This window comes from Pipra filicauda, unplaced genomic scaffold (assembly GCF_003945595.2).
Source record: "Pipra filicauda isolate LSUMZ 115617 unplaced genomic scaffold, ASM394559v2 scaffold7_size6619720_pilon, whole genome shotgun sequence".
Lineage (NCBI taxonomy): Eukaryota > Metazoa > Chordata > Aves > Passeriformes > Pipridae > Pipra > Pipra filicauda.
In genome coordinates this window covers 413,834-431,657 of record NW_024104976.1, presented here as the reverse complement: position 1 = coordinate 431,657, position 17,824 = coordinate 413,834, and the positions used below count along the sequence as shown (strand labels likewise).

General features: G+C 39.7%; 1 protein-coding gene across 1 annotated transcript in view; it reads left to right on the top strand.

Annotated features, from left to right (window-relative positions):
* Window positions 1–17,824, top strand: part of SH3GL3 (SH3 domain containing GRB2 like 3, endophilin A3) — a 46,901-nt gene that overhangs the window by 14,964 nt on the left and 14,113 nt on the right. The window contains exon 2 of the mRNA XM_027715793.2: window positions 16,655–16,723. Within this exon, the coding sequence (XP_027571594.1) occupies window positions 16,655–16,723 (69 nt within the window). The remainder of the gene's footprint in view (window positions 1–16,654; window positions 16,724–17,824) is intronic.

The window sequence follows — 17,824 nt, the reverse complement described above, 5'->3', positions numbered from 1 at the left end:
TGGATGCAGTTTCTGGAATGTACTTCTCATTGGTTTTGCTGCCTCCAAAGTTCAGTAGCTGCCAAGGGCATCAAGAATAAAAGCACTGTAGTTTAGAAATGCTTATGTGAAGCCCTTGTTTTTCTCTCTTTCTCATCCCACTGGCATGGTCAAACAGTTAAAGTGAAAATTGCAGTGTTAGTGGGTGCACTCAGAAATCCTGTCTGGATACGTGGGATGTTAAGTGTGATATGGATTTCCAGTTTAAAGCATTTGAGATGGTGGATCACCATGCCCAAAGGAAAGACTTTATATCACAATCACAATGTGTCTCAGAATTATAGCATTAGAAGGCTGTGCCCAAGTTCAGCTGGTTTAAGAGCCTACAGGACCTAGAGGTGAAAGTCCATCTTCAGGATAATGGTATTACTGCAGAAGATTGCCTGGGTAAGTTAATAACAGGCTCCATTAATCACTGGGTGGTCCAGCTCATTTGTGAGAGACTGTGGGGGAGCAATGGGAGAAGAATTGTGTTTGAGTTGTTCTTTATTGGAGTTCAAGTCCTTTGACCAGAATGACTTGGAGTAGCAAGTGCCAGGCCACTGCCATTGAGATGTTGTTCTAGGTCTCTGTGGCTGGAATCAAGCTTCTGCTTTATGGCAGCTGCTCTTTTTTCCTTTAAATGTACAACACACATTTCCTCTCACATTGTTCAGTGGCTAATGTTTGAACTCTCTGTTAGTGGTTAAAAAGAATAAGGAATGCATGTAATTAGGAAGCTGAGAAAGCTGCCCTATGTTAGGGGAAAGAAATAAAAGACACTTTTACAACTGCGGTTGAGGGTCTTGCCATAATTATCTGCATGTGATTACTGATTACTTAATATTTTTCTGTCAAAAAGCTTAGTAAGGAAAATTATCTCAAAGAAATACTGTATGCATTATAGGAGAAAGAACATAGCATTTTAGGTTTAGAAGTGCTGGAAACATGTTCATTTAAACATTTTCTGCTAGGATAACATTAAACATTCTGTATGCTTCTAGTTCATGTATTTATTCTTACCTGGTAGAGCTGTAGGGTCTCACCTGGAACTTAAAAAGTGTTTTGCTGCTGACAGATCTGAAGGCAGGAGAAGACTTGAGTTTAATGAGTTTAATGACTTGAAGAGTTTGTTACATTTTGGTGACAATTTTTCTGTGTGACAGACTTCTGACCAAAGACCTTCACTCTTGCAGGTGGTTTAGAACCAAGGTGTATTGCATTTTCTGAGCTGGCACTGCAGTACTTTATAAGCCCTTTGGCAAGTAGGTGTTCACAGTAAGTGATGTGTGATGCTGATCTGTTGTGTTGTGCAGTTCCAGTGGCCATGATGTGTGGGAAAGGGCTTTTGCAATTTTAAAGCCAGAAGGTCAAATGTAGTGAAATGTGGAGTCATAAAGGGTACAGAACTATGTGATAGAAAGCAAAGCTGATAGAAGGTTTTCAAGGAAAGGTTTATTGCAACTCTCCTTGAAAGCTAAGATAGGTTCTATCTCTTTCTAGCTGTTTTCCTTCAGCTCCTTTTGTTATTATCTGTTTCTCAAAATAACGGCAAGTACAGGATCTTCTCTGGGATGTTCTCTACAACATTTCTGCCCCAGGACTCTTCATTCTTTCAACCTTGAGTTGAAATTATAAATTAACACGATAAACCGGTCTTGTACTTTGATAAAAGAACATGAGGGTGTACCAATAAATGACTGCTGAACAGAGTACTGAAAAGAAAAATAGTATATGCATCTCTTGCCGGGAACAGAAAGCAGAGACTAGCAGGGAAAAAGGAAGGATGAACTGGCTTGTGACAGAGAATATTTAAGATAGAAGGTTGAATCAATTATTATTATCTGTAGATGCACAAAGTAACTGATAATTCTAAAATGTTTTGTTTCCTGCCTGAGTATCATTTTTCTGAACAATTTATCAAGCCACTGCTCCAAGCTATGGGAATATTTTTTTTTCAAAACTTATGTACCAAAATGGAACCATATCTGGACTGCTCTTTGTCCCTCTGAGTTGGGCTTAGCACTGGAAAAAACATCATGATTTAGACCTTTTTCTGGAAAATTAGCTTTCAGTGGTGTAATTATGAATTGTTTCATAGGACCAATATATACTGATGGCAAGGCCAGATGGAACTCAAGTCCCTCTTTATTCCATCCTCATCCCATTGTGATGAGGAAAATGACTTTAGTGGAAAAACCATTTCTTCTGAAATTACCGTGGTTCAGCAGTGTCAATATTTTGCATGTGAGAGGTGCTTTAGCATCAGTGGAAAATGGGCTCTAGATGGTTTTAAATCTAAAATCATAATATCAGGGAATCTGTTTCATGAAACCAGTTATTTGAAGAGCTATTCATGGAAGAAAATAAGGAAGTTTGATGGAAGAAAATGGAAGAAATTACCCCTCTTTTCTCTCCCTCTCAGGAGCTCTGAGCTACTTGCTGGCAGCTGCTGGAGGCTGCCAGCTCAAATACGGCTGCTCTTTTTTTTTTCCTTTGTCTTTTTTATTTTTCCTTTGTGCATGTGTGATTTGCTCAGGTTTTGAGCAGGGCCATACATACAGCATAGGTGGAGAGAAGTGTGTGCTAGAACAAACTAACAGAAACTGAAACATAAAGCAAAGAGAGGTAAGTGATAACGAGGATTGAGGCAACTGAGAGGAAATCAAACCAAATGGAAGCAGTGGTAGTGAAAGGAGACTAAATTGAAAAACAAGTGCAAGGGTACCAGTGTTTAATAAACGAGGAGAAAACATTTCTCAAGGTGCATGGCTGCCTTTCTGTGAGAAAGAAAAATCTGCAAAGCATAGATGAAATACTCAACGAGATGGGCAAAAGTGGCAGCTCTGCACTTCTGTGCTGTCAGGTGAGGTGAGTACACACTCAGTGCCAGGAAAACCTGACGCAGGAGGTGAGTGCCTTGATAGAGCTGAGTGCCCTTGGCACAGAGCTGGGTAATACAATCGCTGTCAGTGCTAAAGTGGTTGCCTTGCACTCCCCTCCCCTGCTTCTTGTTTCAGTTTTTGAGCACTGAGCCAAACTCCCCTATTTCTCAGTCTCGTGAAGACGATGATCCTCTAACAAAGAGCAGGCTTTGTGCTTGGTATGGGAACTGTGGCATTGCTGTCTCCTTCCCAGGGAGGCAGGCAGGCAGTGTTTATACTTCAGCCTTGCACCGAACACTTCAGCAATCTTTTAGTTGTCACTAGGGCTCTGGGAACCCAGCTGGTAGTGGCTGCTTAGGGAATGCACTAAATTGCTACATCGCCTCTTATCAGGGACATGTTCCGTTCCTGCGCCTCTTTTCCAGTGTCAGAACCGTGTTGGCTGTCGGAGGATGACTGGTGCAGCTGCAGGCCACCTCTCATCAAAGGCTCTGAAAGTGGGATCCTCAGGCTGAAAGGAGAAATTGCAGCAAGCCTCTTCTGAAAGTAGAGCTAAATTTGAAAAGATTCACAAATGAAGTACAGAATTTAAAGTGCTATTTTTTTAAATAGGACTCAAAATTAAATTATTCTGAAGCTTTCAATGTGCTACCCTTTCAAAAGCAGTAATTTCTGCCATGGTTTCCTTTACACTTCTTTTTGCAAACTCTGGCACTGGTGATACAGGTAAGAGAAGTGCCAGCTCGAGCTAATTTTACAAGTGCAGAGGAGTCGGATTCAAGAAGTAACAAAAGGAGGTGGGTAGGGGACTCCTGGAAGAAATTACTGAATTCATTGCAGAAAAAAAGAATGCTGTAAAATATGGGTCTTCTGTGTGTAATATAATATTATTTCATGCGCCTTTTGGGTAGGTAGCTACCTTTGAAAATAATCATGCAGTGTTTCTTTGCAAAAGTGTATCTGTCCATTTGAACTGGCAAAGTGCTGCCAAGACAGGAGCCATCAATCTGAGCTTTGTTGTGCAAGTCTGCCTTCTTTCTGGAATATTCAACTTTTTGTGTACTTTTTTAAGCACACAGCTTATTTTTGTGAGAAAAGTATTTACTGATTGTCAGAATTCTTAATGCCATTTGAAATGTATTAGGCCACAGTGCTGTGAATCTTTCTATATGCGTGGTAGTTTGCAAGGAAGTGTTGGGTCCAGACGTGCACAGGTAACTCTGTAGTCAAGCAATAGTTTAAATATTGGTAAATTCTGAAGTGTTTCCTGTGTGATAATTGTAGACCATACACAGAAGCTGTCCTAAACTGCATGTGTGCCCTAAGGCATATGATGGTTCTGTATTTTGGACGTATAGATGGTTTAATAAAATACCTGCCACCTATCTGGCCGTTATTTATGAATGTAAATAACAGAAGCCTTTGCTGTGCTGTGCTACAAGAAACACAAGGACAAAATATTGCTTGAAAAGCAGACATTAAATAACAGTAATGTACTAGTAGTTAGTTTAGCTGCTATCAGCTGTTTAGGGCTAGAACCTGAAATTAAACAGAGCTCATATCTTGGCAGTGTAGAGTCCCGTCTGCTTCTCTGATGAGTCTCTTGGGTTAGACTCTTAAGAAGTATTTACATGCCTAGAGATTTAGATAAACACTTTGGTGGGGTGTTCAGAAGCATCCAGGTCTTTAATACCTCTTGGCTGGCTTAAGGGGATATGGGGATGTGTGTACACAAATATGCATGCATATAAAAGCTGTTGATTAACTTTATTATTTTGAAACAAAATCATATAAAATTTAATAGGAAATAGCATTCCATCCCAGTCTGCTGAACCACTGAGTTACTTCACAAATACTGCTATGCTTGTATCTTCTTTTCCTATAAATTCTAGCTTTATTCTTGTTTTCTCTTACTTGCCTGTATTTGTTGAAGCACAGGGAAAAAGTTGTTAATCCTTGTACCTGCTGACCTGCATGGAAGAGTATCCTGTGATGCATATCAGCAGATTTAATTGCATGATGTTGTTAGGTGTTGTTATTGTTATTGGTTAGACAACAGTTTTGGAAATTCCAACCTAGTGTGGTTTTGTTGCTGCGTTCTGACAGGTTTACATTTAAAAAAGGAAAAAGAAAAGCTATAAATGACCGAAAAAGCATAAAAGTGACTGAACTAGGGAATATTTTGTAAAATATTGTCCTTATGTTTCTGCTAATTGTCCATTGATCTCCCAATCAGCACAAGAGAGCAAGTTGTTTATATTTACTTGTATAATCTGTATTTTGAAATGTTTCCTTGCTGTATGTGATGCGATTTATGATCCTTATGGACGTTCTCAACTTCCTTAATAATACTCCTGTGGAAAACTATTTCTGTCGAATCAGGACTGCACTGGATATTGCAACACCCTGTTATTTTCTTTAAATTTAGTTCTAGCACAGTTTATTCAGTTAGTCCAGGATGTGTTATTAAAAAAAAAAAAGTGAACAGGATTTTTCGGGGCAAAGAGTGGAGACTTGGGACTGTGGGATTCTCATTTCAGAGTTACCACTTGTTTACTGTGTGGCCAAGGACAAGTCAGTTTAATCCAAGACCAGTCAAGTATTTAGTCTTCCAGTTCCTCCCCTAAGTTACTGGCATATTGGGAGCTTGGCTGTGTGGTTCAATCTGTACGAATTTGTTCCTCATGTTTCCTGTGGCATCCAAAGCTATAGCAGTGGCTAATAAATAGCTCTTGCTGAGAGCAGAAAGTCTGGAATCCAGACGTGTGAACAAGCAATATCAGCAGCACAAGTAGCAGGGGTTTGCTTTTAATGAGAGACTTGAGACCTCTGGAGTGTCACAGAGTCAAACTTGTCTGTTGCATTGTGAGGATAAAATATTCTGAAATATGCTAAGACTTTTTAAAGGGTATGCTTGCCTAGAGGAAGAGACAGCACCCTTCTCAATGTACAGACTTCTTTATAAGTCTAGATTACACAGTCTATATTTGCACATACTTTGGCTGGATTTTGTTAATAAGGTTAATTTAAAAGGCTGCATGACTGTGTGCAGACTGGATCAGCTGGGTACAGGATTTTGAGTGTTGACCAAGCAACAGCAGGTGCCCAGCATTCCTGACCCTACTTAAAATTCTCTTTCTGGCATAGCCTTACTTGTAGAACAACTTGAAGCAGCATCAGAGCTAGAATGTAATGTCTGATGTTTCTGTTACTAAAATAATAAAAGAAAAAAACCCCAAGCCCTAAATTCTGGCAAAAACTTGCATACAAGAAATATAGTAGAAAGAGCACAGAAATCATGTGGTGTAAAACCTGAGTATTGCTGTCAAAGAAAGGAGATTTAATTTTTTTAAAACAGATACAGCAAGTAACAAATTGATTAATAAATGATATTTCACTGGGTATTATTGTTGACTTTTATAAGCTGCAGGACCATGACTGGCATAGTGGCCTGTTTTTACAGATGACTTAGTTGTTTAATGCCAGACACTACCTTGCTTCATCTTATCAGTGGCAGACCTTTTCTCAGAGCATAAGGCACTGCTCTACCTTTTGCTACTTACTTGAGAGATGAGTTTTTAAAGCTCATACACAGAATCTTATAATCTGTCAAGACCTTTTATATACTCATGTCTGTTTCTTTTTTTTTCTTTCTTTTTCTTGAAAGAGCGGGAATCAAAAAAAATTTAATTCATCCAGAGTTATGTCAGCAGAAGGAATTGGAAGGATGCTTGGAACTTACAGCACTGGTAAAACACTCCCATCATGGACATTGTTGGCAGATCTTTTATGTTTTGTTTTTTTTATGGCTTTGTCAAAATTACTTCCTTTCTCCTGGGGAAAAAATTCTGTTGTGATAATACTCCCAATAGCAAAATCTTTTGTTTAGACTATGTAAAATCAGGTTGTTCAACCAGTAATACGAAATCTTTTTTTCTTCTATCTTTTTTTTGATTGTGTGAGTCCTTCTTGAAGAAAAGAAGGACTTTGTCATGTTCCTGGGCTCTGTGCCTTTTCCTTTGAAGTGGTTTCTCAAGCAGAGGCTGTTTAGTTGATGAAATACATTTTGACATGTGCCTTGGTGTCTTCAGCAGTCCTTATTCATACAAACTGATTTAAGTTAGGAGAGATCACACTAATTGGTACAGCAGAACTGTTTATAAAAGAGTTGACAGCAGCAGAAATTCTTGTCTGCATAGGTATGAGTCTCTAACACCACTGATCTGAAGGCAGAACCTCTGGTTGATCAGTTGGTGAGGGGTTTTTGCTGAAAGACAGGCGTCTGGGATTGTCCCTGTGAGGTGTATCTGGAGTGCCTGCTGACATCCTCCATCAGCAGGGAGTTCTGTCACTGCTCAAATGTTCCTTGTGTGTACCAGTGCTTTCCCCATCCCAGAATACATGGATTGCGCTATTTGAGCTTCCTTTCTAAATAAAACTAAGCTGCCACTCCTGAACCCTTGGCAGAGCTGTGCTGTGGCAGCTCAGCAGCTGTGGCTGTTCATTGATTCAGTGTGGTGGCTGCAGAGCTTACGTTCCGTGGCGTGAATGGGCATTTTTCTCTGGATGAGCATATGGGGAGTTTTGATGGACTGGGTCTGTTCCTGCTGACACTGGCAGCTCTAGGGTTGACTGTAGCTGTCTCAGCTGATTGCCTGGCTGGACTTCTCTACGCTTTGGGTCATGCTCAGCTGTGGAGTGTTTGCTCCACGTTAGAAAGCAGGCTGGATAATAATGCCTTACATAGATCTGCACATGACCCATTAACAGTGACGTGCTTGATGCTGAGTTCATGTTACACTGGCAGCTCCCAGAACATCTCCCTGTGGGAAGGATGTGTTTTGGGACACCCTCACATCCACTTCCCAGACAAGCCACATTGCAAACATCTTTCTCTTCTATTCCTCTTTAGCTGCTGTATCCTTTTATAACTCAGTTCATCTGTCTCCCTAAAAATAATCTACTGTGATCTTGTTGCTCCTGTTTGCCTGAGAAATTACAAGTAATGAAATAAAGGGCTCATAAATATTAGTGAGATAGGAATGTTCTTCATGAATATAAACACTCTGGCAGCACTTTCATGCATTTCTTTAACTTTGTTTGTATGATTCAGAGATCTCTTGGTAGAAAAAGTATGTTTTGCCTCTTGAGAAACAGGCCCTTGAGATTCCTGGTGTCCTTTAGATGGCCTGGGGATTTTTTTTGTTATGTAAATGGAATTTCCTTCCAAAAACTGGGCTCTGAAAATGAGATGGGGCTCAGTGTTTATATTTCATAAGTTATGTGAAATTTTTTGAATTAAAAAATATTTAAGAAATATCTAATATTTATCTTGGTGTGTCCTTAAATGTAACACATTTCTACACTATTTAATTTTTTTTGTATTTTACAAAAATTAAAGTCTTTTTGGTAATTTGATTTTGTTGGCTGCTGGGACAGGATTTGCTCTCGGATCCATCAGAAATCCCTAAGGAAGTTGATAGTGTGAGAATAGTCAGGAGTTGTCTTTGAAGTATGGGCATGTCCTACAGCTCTTACTTTATGTTTCTACTTTAAACATATGAGAATAAACATCTTCAGTGAAACACTAGGATATAAATTGCTATGGCCATGGATGTAGTTTTCTGGATTTCTGGTTCAGCTGCTCATGATGGGTAATGAATTATGGGAGAAACATGCAATTTTTCCAACACTTCATCTCCCTGCATTTCTGTGGAAGTGTGCTCTGCCATAGGTACTGCCGGACTGCTGCTTGAATTTTTTTATTCTCAATATGATTATCATTTTAACGTGTTTATACCTCCCAAAAATTCCAAAATATTATATTAAATTTTATGATGATGCCTAAATTGTTGGCAAAAAAAAGCGCTCCACTTTCTTAAATACTCATGTACAAGCGTTGTTAAATTCAGAGGTATTTTATACCACTCATGTAGCCATGGAAACAATAACAAGTATTTGATTTTTAGGGCGCAGCTTCTTGCACACCATAATTTTGAATAAATAGCAGCAGGACCCAATTCAGCTGCTTGATTAATTTTTTTCAAAAAAAAAAAACAAAACAGTTCCCTCTGCTGCTGTCAGAAATCTTTTGTACCGTTTTCCCAAGTGCTTTGGGAAAATCCGTGCCACTGCTGGCTGGAAGTTCAGTAGAAGAAAAAGTTACAAAGTGCTCTGTGAAGGTGATGACCCCCCTGAGCTTGACACCGTGAGGTGCTGAGCACTCCAGGCTTGATCCAGCAAAGCACTTTAGCACCTACTGAGATGACTTTAAATGTTTTGCTGGAGGTGAGCCAGAGTGTTCTGTATTTGCATGACTCAAACATCTGCACTTTGTGGTGGACCCTTTATTTATGGGGGGGGGGGGGGAAGATTAAATCTTTTATTCTTTAAAGTACATCAGAGCAAGAGAATTTTTGTTTTCTTTGAAAACACAGCATACTGAGGTACCTAAAGAGTTCCTGACATCGTTTAGTGCTTAACATCTAAAATAAGGGGCTTGGATTTTCACCAAAGCATTAAGATAGTGTGAGCTGTGTCAATATAATGAACAGGTCCAAGTACTGGTACACTTTTATAGTTTGGCTTTTTTCCTTATTGTTGTAGGGTTTTTTTAAAGGAGCCTGAGAAAAATCTCTTCTTGGGTATATATTACCCATTTGAATTTGCAGATGATTTTGCAGTTTTAGTGGCTCTGACATCCTTGTCTCTGTACAGCTCTGACCTCTGACTTGGGACATTCTTGGTGCAGGAGGAGAGACCTGAAGAGGTGGCCATTCTCACACATGGCTGGTTTCACCACCCTCTGCAGTTGTCCCAGGGGCCAAGTGCTGTGTTTCTTTAGTCTTTTGTTTAGATCTGCATTTGAAAATGTGCATCCTAGTTTAGTTTCTCAGTGTGGACCACTTAAATTTTCTTCTGAGCATTCAGACCTTTATTAGATCTCTAGAACTCAATGACAGGAGTGCCTGTTAGCTGCCCATTCACCTAGTCAATAAAGCAGAACATTTTATTCTTTTTTTGAAGAATATTTTTCTATCACAGTGGCAAACTTTGTGCAGCTGGCTCTGCCAGTGTGTGCACCTTTAAAGGTGCACTAAGATGCAAGACACTGAGTAAGCTGTGTTGTAGGTTCAAGTTTTTGGTGGCCTGCACTACCTGAACTAGTAGTAACCTTTTTGGGTGTGGGAATTAGCTTTTATATGAAATATATAAATCAGGAAAGGAGAAAAACTAGTGATATACATAGCACTGTAGTAGAACTTAGAAGCACAAAACAGGGAGTGAGAGGTATTTGAAGTTAAACTACTTCTGATCTAGAAAAGAGGCTGACATTTTGGTCTCCAATCTCATAGAGCATTCTGGAAAAGGACAAAGAAGAAAGTCTGTCCCTCCCGTCAGGAGGGTGAACACTGCAAGGAGATTCTTGCCAGCCACCTTATTCTTCCCTTTGTTTATGACAGGCTTAAATAAGATTTTTCAGAAAGCTGTTAGTGTTGTCACATTGCATTAAATCCTTTGTGTGTAATGATTTAAGACAAAATCAAACAATTACATGGCTGCAGGGAAATCACTGGAGGTTTTAATGATTTATTAAGAGAAGCATTAACTATTATGTTTTAACCATACTGGAATGTAGTATTTGTACTAAATATTGTATTTAAGATGTATTTAATGCATTTGTGCAGTTTGGCCCAGTTATGTTTCTGTGGGAAATGAAGCCAAACAGTTACATTATTTCCTGGCTTTCCATGTGTTAACTTTGGGATGAATCTATTAGTTTTCCCAGTTGATTGCTTACTTCCTTTTCTGAGAGAGGGAAATAAATTTAAATTATTTTCATAGCTTTCTCTTTTTTGTTAAAAGATTTTTCCTAAAATCTAGGCTTTGCCTCATGGGTTTGACAGTGTGCATATTTATGACAAATACAGAAATTTTCCATCTCATTAAAGTTTCAACAGATAATTTCAGCAGATACTCCTTCAGGACAAAATTAATGGTGTAACTTTGTGAAGAGTCATTAAAAGGTCTTAAGCCTTTAATAGAATATGATACCTTTCATTCAGTCATTAACTATTGTGGGATGATTTCCTGGCCAGGAACGAGCAAGAGGGTTTTGGTGGCCAGTCACTTCTTTCAACAGTAGCTGAATAACAGCAGAAAACTGTGATGGTTCAATCCCAGTTAATGGCTGTTGCAAAAGAGAGGCAAAACAAGTGAAACAGAAGGTCAGAGCATGTGTGAAAGTATTGGCTGGCAGGAATCCTATTGACTTGTGTTATAAAATACCCAGCGGATATATATAAAAAAAATAGGGTAATTGTTTTGAGAGTTTTATCAGGTCTCTGTTGATCTGGGATATTTTTGGCAGTTTCTCATGTTCAGTAACCTTCCATACTGAAATATGAAAAAGTACTGTAATTCAGTGTATATGATGTACAAAGCATTAGTAAAACAGCATTTTTCTGAAGCTTTTTTTGTAGAATCCATATGAGAACAGAAAATGTACTATTCCTGTGCAATAAGAAGGATAAATCTTAACATACATTAAATAAAAATACCAAAAAATTACATGAAAGCTTCAGGCTTTTTTAATTTGGAGTTTTGGTGAGCCGTAGATTTTTACTTTAAACTATAGTTTGTGTGCTGTGTTCATGCTTATTTACAACAGAACACATCAAAAGAAAATTATATTGTCTGAAACAAATTAGAATAACAAAGAACTAGCATGAGAACAAAATCTCAATATTAGGTTTATAGAAAAGATGTTTTCTCAGAGAATTTTTTTGAATATAAATTCCTTTACAGATAAGTATTTAGTCTTTTAAGACTGTGTAACAAAACTGCAAATTGCATTTTGAACTGTAGCTGGATAGGAAGAACTAAAATAGAAATCACAATATCTGGAGGGTTTTCTTTCAAAGCCTATTTGTTTTATTCTAGAATTTTCTTCCTATAAAATTCCACATAAGCTCACCAGGGACTTTCAGATTGCTTATAATACAATGCCCTATTTTATTTTTCAATATTAAAAAGAAGGGTAGGATCTAGGAAGAAGTAACAAGCAAGGAGCATTTGTGTACAAACGGCAATCTTTCTTCAGGCAAAAAGGTCTTCTATAGAGCATGCAAGTTTTACAATAGAAGGTAGTTTGCTATCATGTGTAACTACAAAGAAGAGGCTGATTTGGAAGTGTTTTAACGTTCATTATTTAGGATTTGTTTTTTTTTTTCTCCCCACTAACTCTAGTACATCAAGTGGGATGGAGGGAGTTGTACAGACACCTGAGGGGAGGAAATCTTTCCATTTCACAGCTATTCTCTTGGTGTAGATTTTGATCCAGAGGAAACCTAATCAGCTCCAGCAGAAATATAACTAATGAAGGGCTTTAGCTGCTGACCTGGCAGAGGAATAGTAAAGTAATGGTGGCTCCCGTTGTGGGAACTGGGTATTTTCAGAGTCCCAAATTCTAGCTCTGGCCCTGTCTAGTGAAAAGGTGCTGAATCCATGGCACCCGGCTTCTGAATTTGGAGATGAAGGATTCCTCCCGGGCAGGTAATTCCAAGCTCCATTGGAGTACATGCCCTGTGTGATGGTGGCCATTTTGTCCTCAGTTAGCGGACTTGTAAAACCTGATGGATATTGCCATGTAATTACACAGCCCCACAGTTGGGCATCTCTATTTATGTTCAAAGCATTTTGCAGCTTGATATAATGCATGTGAATGATGCTCAGCAGCTAGTCAGAGAACTAAAACCCAGCAGCTGTCTCCTTTGTGCATCCATTTTCAATAATTAATTGAGTATTCTGTGACTTTTAATTGTGAGAGGGGTGATGCTGGTTTTACAACTCCTAAATTCAGTATGATCAGAACAAAAGCTTTTGTGTTTCTAAATGCAAGACTAGTACAGCTGATCCTGATTAAACCAATATGAAATAAACTGTAGTGGTGTAAAATTTAATTATAGCCATTAGAACTTTATACCTGTTTTACTGTTGGGAGCTCAGAGAGTATATAGACTGTAAGGAATCATTCTTTATGGTATCTTTCTTGGCACCAAGGTAGTCTGCCTTTTCAAAGGACATTATTGCTCAGAGTAAACATCGTTGAAGAAGTGTCCTTGGGCTAGAAATTGCAGTATCATTAATGTTTGCATAGAACAGGGAAAGTGTGTGAATAAACCTTTTTCATGTGGTCCATCTTTTTGCTCCCAAATGTAGGTATGTTAGGTTGTCTTCAGAGCCTGAACGAAACTGTGTCTGCAGATCCTGTGTCTGGCTCTGTGGAGTTGCATTCACAAGTTACTGTAAATACAAATTTAGAATGGGAGTCAAGGGCCTTCAGAGAATATCTGCTCCAGGTCCCACTTGAAGCAGGTCCTGTTAGAGCAGGTTGTTCAGGGCTTTGTCCAACCAAGGCTTGGAATGTTTTCAAGTACTGGAGCTCCATAGCTTCTCTGGACAACTCGTTCCAGTGTTTGCCCACCCTCTTGGTGATTTTTTTCTTCTTTTTTCCTTTTTAACGGGTCCAAATTTCTTGTTTTCCAACCTAATGACTACTGCTTTTTGTTCTTCCAGAATATTCAGGCTTCATCTTTTTATACACTCCCACTAGGCAGACAAACCCACTTCACCTGTTCAGAGGCTGAACAAACTCAGCTCTGTTTGTATGCCCTGTGCTCCATTCCCCTGCATATCAGTGACCCTGCACCAGACTCGCCCAGAATGTCAGTGTCTTGTCCTGGGGAGCCCAAACTGGACACTTGCAGCAGATCTGGTCTCACAAGTGCTAAATAGAGGGGAATTACCCCTTCCCTGGACCTGCTGTCTGTGACGTTGCCAATAAGGGCCAGTATGGGGTTGGCTTACTGAACCTCAAGGGCACAATTCTGACTTAGGTTCACCTTGTTTTCCAAGGTGTTACTCTGCAGAGCTGTTTCATAGCCAGTTGGCCTTCAGCCTGTACTCTGCATGGGGATAATCTGTGCAGGTGCAGGACTTTACATTCGTGTTTGAGCTTCATGATGTTCCTATCAGCCCATTTTTTCAGCCTGTCAAGGCCCTTATGAGGAACAGACAAACCATCCAGTGTATCGATTACTCACCCCAAGGTGGTGTCTTCCAGACTGTCAGGGAGTGTACTCTGTCCCATCATCCAAGTTGTAAATTGAATTACTTCATTAATCACTGCAGATTGTAGATGCAGAAGCTACATTCTAGATCTAACTTAGATGCCTTCCTTACAGTGATTCCCTTGCAAGAAGTGACTCAATGTTTCTGCAAATAGTTTCTCCCTCAGTGAGTGACATTGAATTTTATACTTTCAAAACATAGGGAAGAGTTTTGCGACGTTTCAGAAGAGAAACCAAAACTAAAGCTGGGTGGCAGCCTTTGGGCAGAGGCACAGGGGGCGGGCAGGGCGCTGCCCTGTGCCAAGGGGCATGTGTTGGCACTGGGAGTGCAGGCTCACACCTGGATCAGCAGCTGCAGTCCTGGGAAAACAGCACCACCACAGTGTGCCTGAGCTTCAGACTGTTCTTCAAGGGAGATGTGTGTGACCATGTATGGCCATCAGTAGCCCAGCGAGAGCTAAGGGATGCCAGTCAATAAATAGTGTGTGCCCTGAGACATTCACTGAGAACACACCAACTGCCAGTGTATCCGATGAGAAATTGTATTTTTCAGACCATCTTTTGTCAGCAATAAGCCAGTGGAATTTTTTTTCTCTCTGGCATTACTGTTAGTGTGTGAGTTTTCAACTCATCTACTTGCGTTGCTTGTTGTAACCTTCAGATCTGTTCTCTCCCAGTGTGGAACAGTTCATTGTTTTAGTCATTTGGGGCAGTAATTTATTATTGATTATGCTTTCACAGTCGAGCAATCACATCACTTTATTAAATCTATTCTTCATCAGCACATAAATGGATTATTTGTAATGGGACAGCTATGGGTTGCTACTGAATGTGGGTTTTGCATCTTCAGCCTGAGAATGGTAATTCCCTCCCTGCACTCAGCCTTTGGAAAGGGATCACCATAAGAGGTTTTGGGAAACCACAAATATTTGCATTGCCTGCTGGAGAAAGAAAACGTGTGAGTGAGGCTATGGAAAATGGCATTGATTATTTTAGGAATTAACAGTGCACAGAAAGGAGACAGAAACTGCCAGTGTAGAGGAGCTGCACAATTCCCGATAGGCTGCTTTTTGTGCAGCCTTGTCATGGCTCTTTCTCCATCTGCTCAAGGGCTCCTCAGACGTGCCTGCAGAGAGCAGGGCAGTGCCCCCCTCAATGCCTGGCCTCAGGTTACTTCTCTGCTGTGATGTCTTACAGCAGAAAGATGATGACCCTCAGGAACTCACTGGTTGTTGGGCTTCTCTGGTTGTTTTATCTGCTTTTGTGCTTGTTCCATCAGTGCTCTGGAAGAGAAATAATCCTGACAAGTGTGTGTGCTGTTTGGCATATTAAGCATAAAGATTGTGAGTGCTGCTGTAAAGCCAATAGAAATAATTAGCTGTATGTCTCTCTTTGAACTCACAGTTTCCCTTAAGCAGGGCTGTTCTGACTGTGTGGTAGCAGTGATATCGATGCAAGGTCAGCTGCCTCTGAACTCCCAGCTCTGCTTCCTCAGCTCCTTGCTGGATTTTGGCAAGGCAGTGCACTCCCTCCACACCTCTGCGGTGCAGGCAGTGGCTGAGAACAGGGAGCCATTGCACTACAGAGCCCTGACCCATTTTCAGATTATGCAAGTCTCCAGGGCCCTTCTAATTCAGTGAGATGAATTCCCCTTTAGAAGATCCTGAGGACAAACAAAACACTTCATTGGGGGCAGGTTTGGGGAACATCAGCAGTCAGTGAGTTAGGCCTGGATTTCACATTGTGCTGTTACAGATTCAGTGATGAAAGCCAGTTAAAACAGAGAAATGTTTAGTATTTTTGCAGGAATTATCCTAGGAATTTATGTTTAATGTCTGTTGAGTATGTGTTAAACCAGTGTTGTAGTGGAGTGATCCTTTCAAAGGTTGTTTCACATTGAGTGAGGTCAGACTCTTTTCGTGCTGTTGCAGCACAGGTACCATGCACTGCAAGAAGCAGATGGCTGAGTTCTGCCTGAGGGCTTATTCCCAGCCATGATCTACTCAGTGAGGACCAAACTCAGGTCAGACGGCCTGGAGTTTTCACACAAAAGTTGGATAACTTTTCAGCCATTTCAGATTTACTGAAATCTGTAAAACTGATGCTTTGAGTTTTTGATGAACGCAAGGCATTCATAAAGATGCTGAGTCACACAGGTGAGTCACAATGCAGCATTTTTCATGAGTCTGTTCTTTCCACAGAATTGCACACAACTCCCACTAGCAGGAATGGGAGTTGTATTTCTGAACCTACTGGCATATAAGACCAGAAGGTACTTGGAAATACACAGCTGGAGAGACACACTTGAAGGGGTTACTCTGGATTTACCTGCAGTCCGACTCTGGTCCCTGTGCCAAAGTCTGCAGTGTAGGTTATGCCTCTAGAGTACAAACTGTTTTAGCATGAGAAATAATTTTCTGTTTGCCTGTTCTAAATTCATATCAGGTACCTTTGTTTCTCTTGAAGTGACTTCTTCACTTCCAAGACTGTTTACTTTTGTCTTGCACAGTTGTCTCAAATGGTTGCTGCTTATTTTCTGATCTGGAGTCTATTCCTGTGACTCTCAGTGATATTTATTCTGTAATTAATACCTTTTTTCCCAAATTTATCTTTTTACAGTTATTCAGTGAAAAAATAAGTGGAGCAGAAGGAACAAAGTTAGATGAGGAATTTCAAGAGATGGAAAGGGTAAGGAAAGTTATATTATGGTTTTCAATATTAAGCTATTGCAGAATCAAGAATGTTTCAAGTGATAGAATGGTATTGTAGATTTAGCTGGGGGGGGAAACCCCACAATGTGCTTCCAAACAGAAATACATAAGGATAAATGAAAATTTATCTTTGAGCCTTGTCAACTCAACCAAGGGAGAAGAGAATCCTCAAAAGCTGTTTGAGCAGAGGAACAGATTCCACTGACACCTGTCAGCAGTGAAGAGAAGCTCCTCCATGAATAGTGCAGAGTATCAGGAGGCACCTTTTTCTTCTGTCTGGGAAATTAGAGAAATCTTCAGTGTTAGTGAGTCTTTGTATCTGTCACAAAGTCTTCCCATCTGATATTATTCATTATAAAAATCTAGCTACTTAGGTGAGATTTTTCTCTTCATACAAAATTACATTTCTTAGTATAAATCCTTTTTCAGAAATTTATATGAACTATGGAAATTGAGATGTTTGCCATCCACTTTTTAGTTATTTTACAAATTAAACAATGTTACTGCCAGTTTTTGCTTTTACAACTTTTATGTGCTTTTTTTTTTAGTTGCCATTGCCTTTCTGTGTGTTTTTTCATGTTCACAGTAGACCTAGGTCACAGCTTTTATTGTTGGTAGATTGAGAAAAAAGGTCTTGAATTTGTCATCCAAACAGGCTTCTAAGTTCCAGTTTCTTTGGCTATGGAATAATTATTTCCTTTCCCTACATTGTAAGGGTAAAAATAATATGCAGGCCTGAAGGGAGGAAAAGGGGAACAAACCAGAAATGTGATTTTTTTTTTCTTTTGCATTTCATAAACTATTAAATGGGAAGACAGTGCAAACTACTGCTTTAAATGACCCCAGCCCCAAGACTGAGGGATATATTCGCTCTTTGTCACATGTGGAGAAAAGCAGTCTTAGAAGCAACTATTGAGCTGGCAGGAAAATTGTAGTCTAAAATGTGTAAGCAGTCAAGACTGATGGGCTGGAAAGGCAAACCCACATTTTGATGTAAAACTTTCTCTTGTTCTCAGTACTACCTGCCAATCAGTGGGTTTTTTTGCAAAATTCTATCATAACTGTGAAATGGATATTT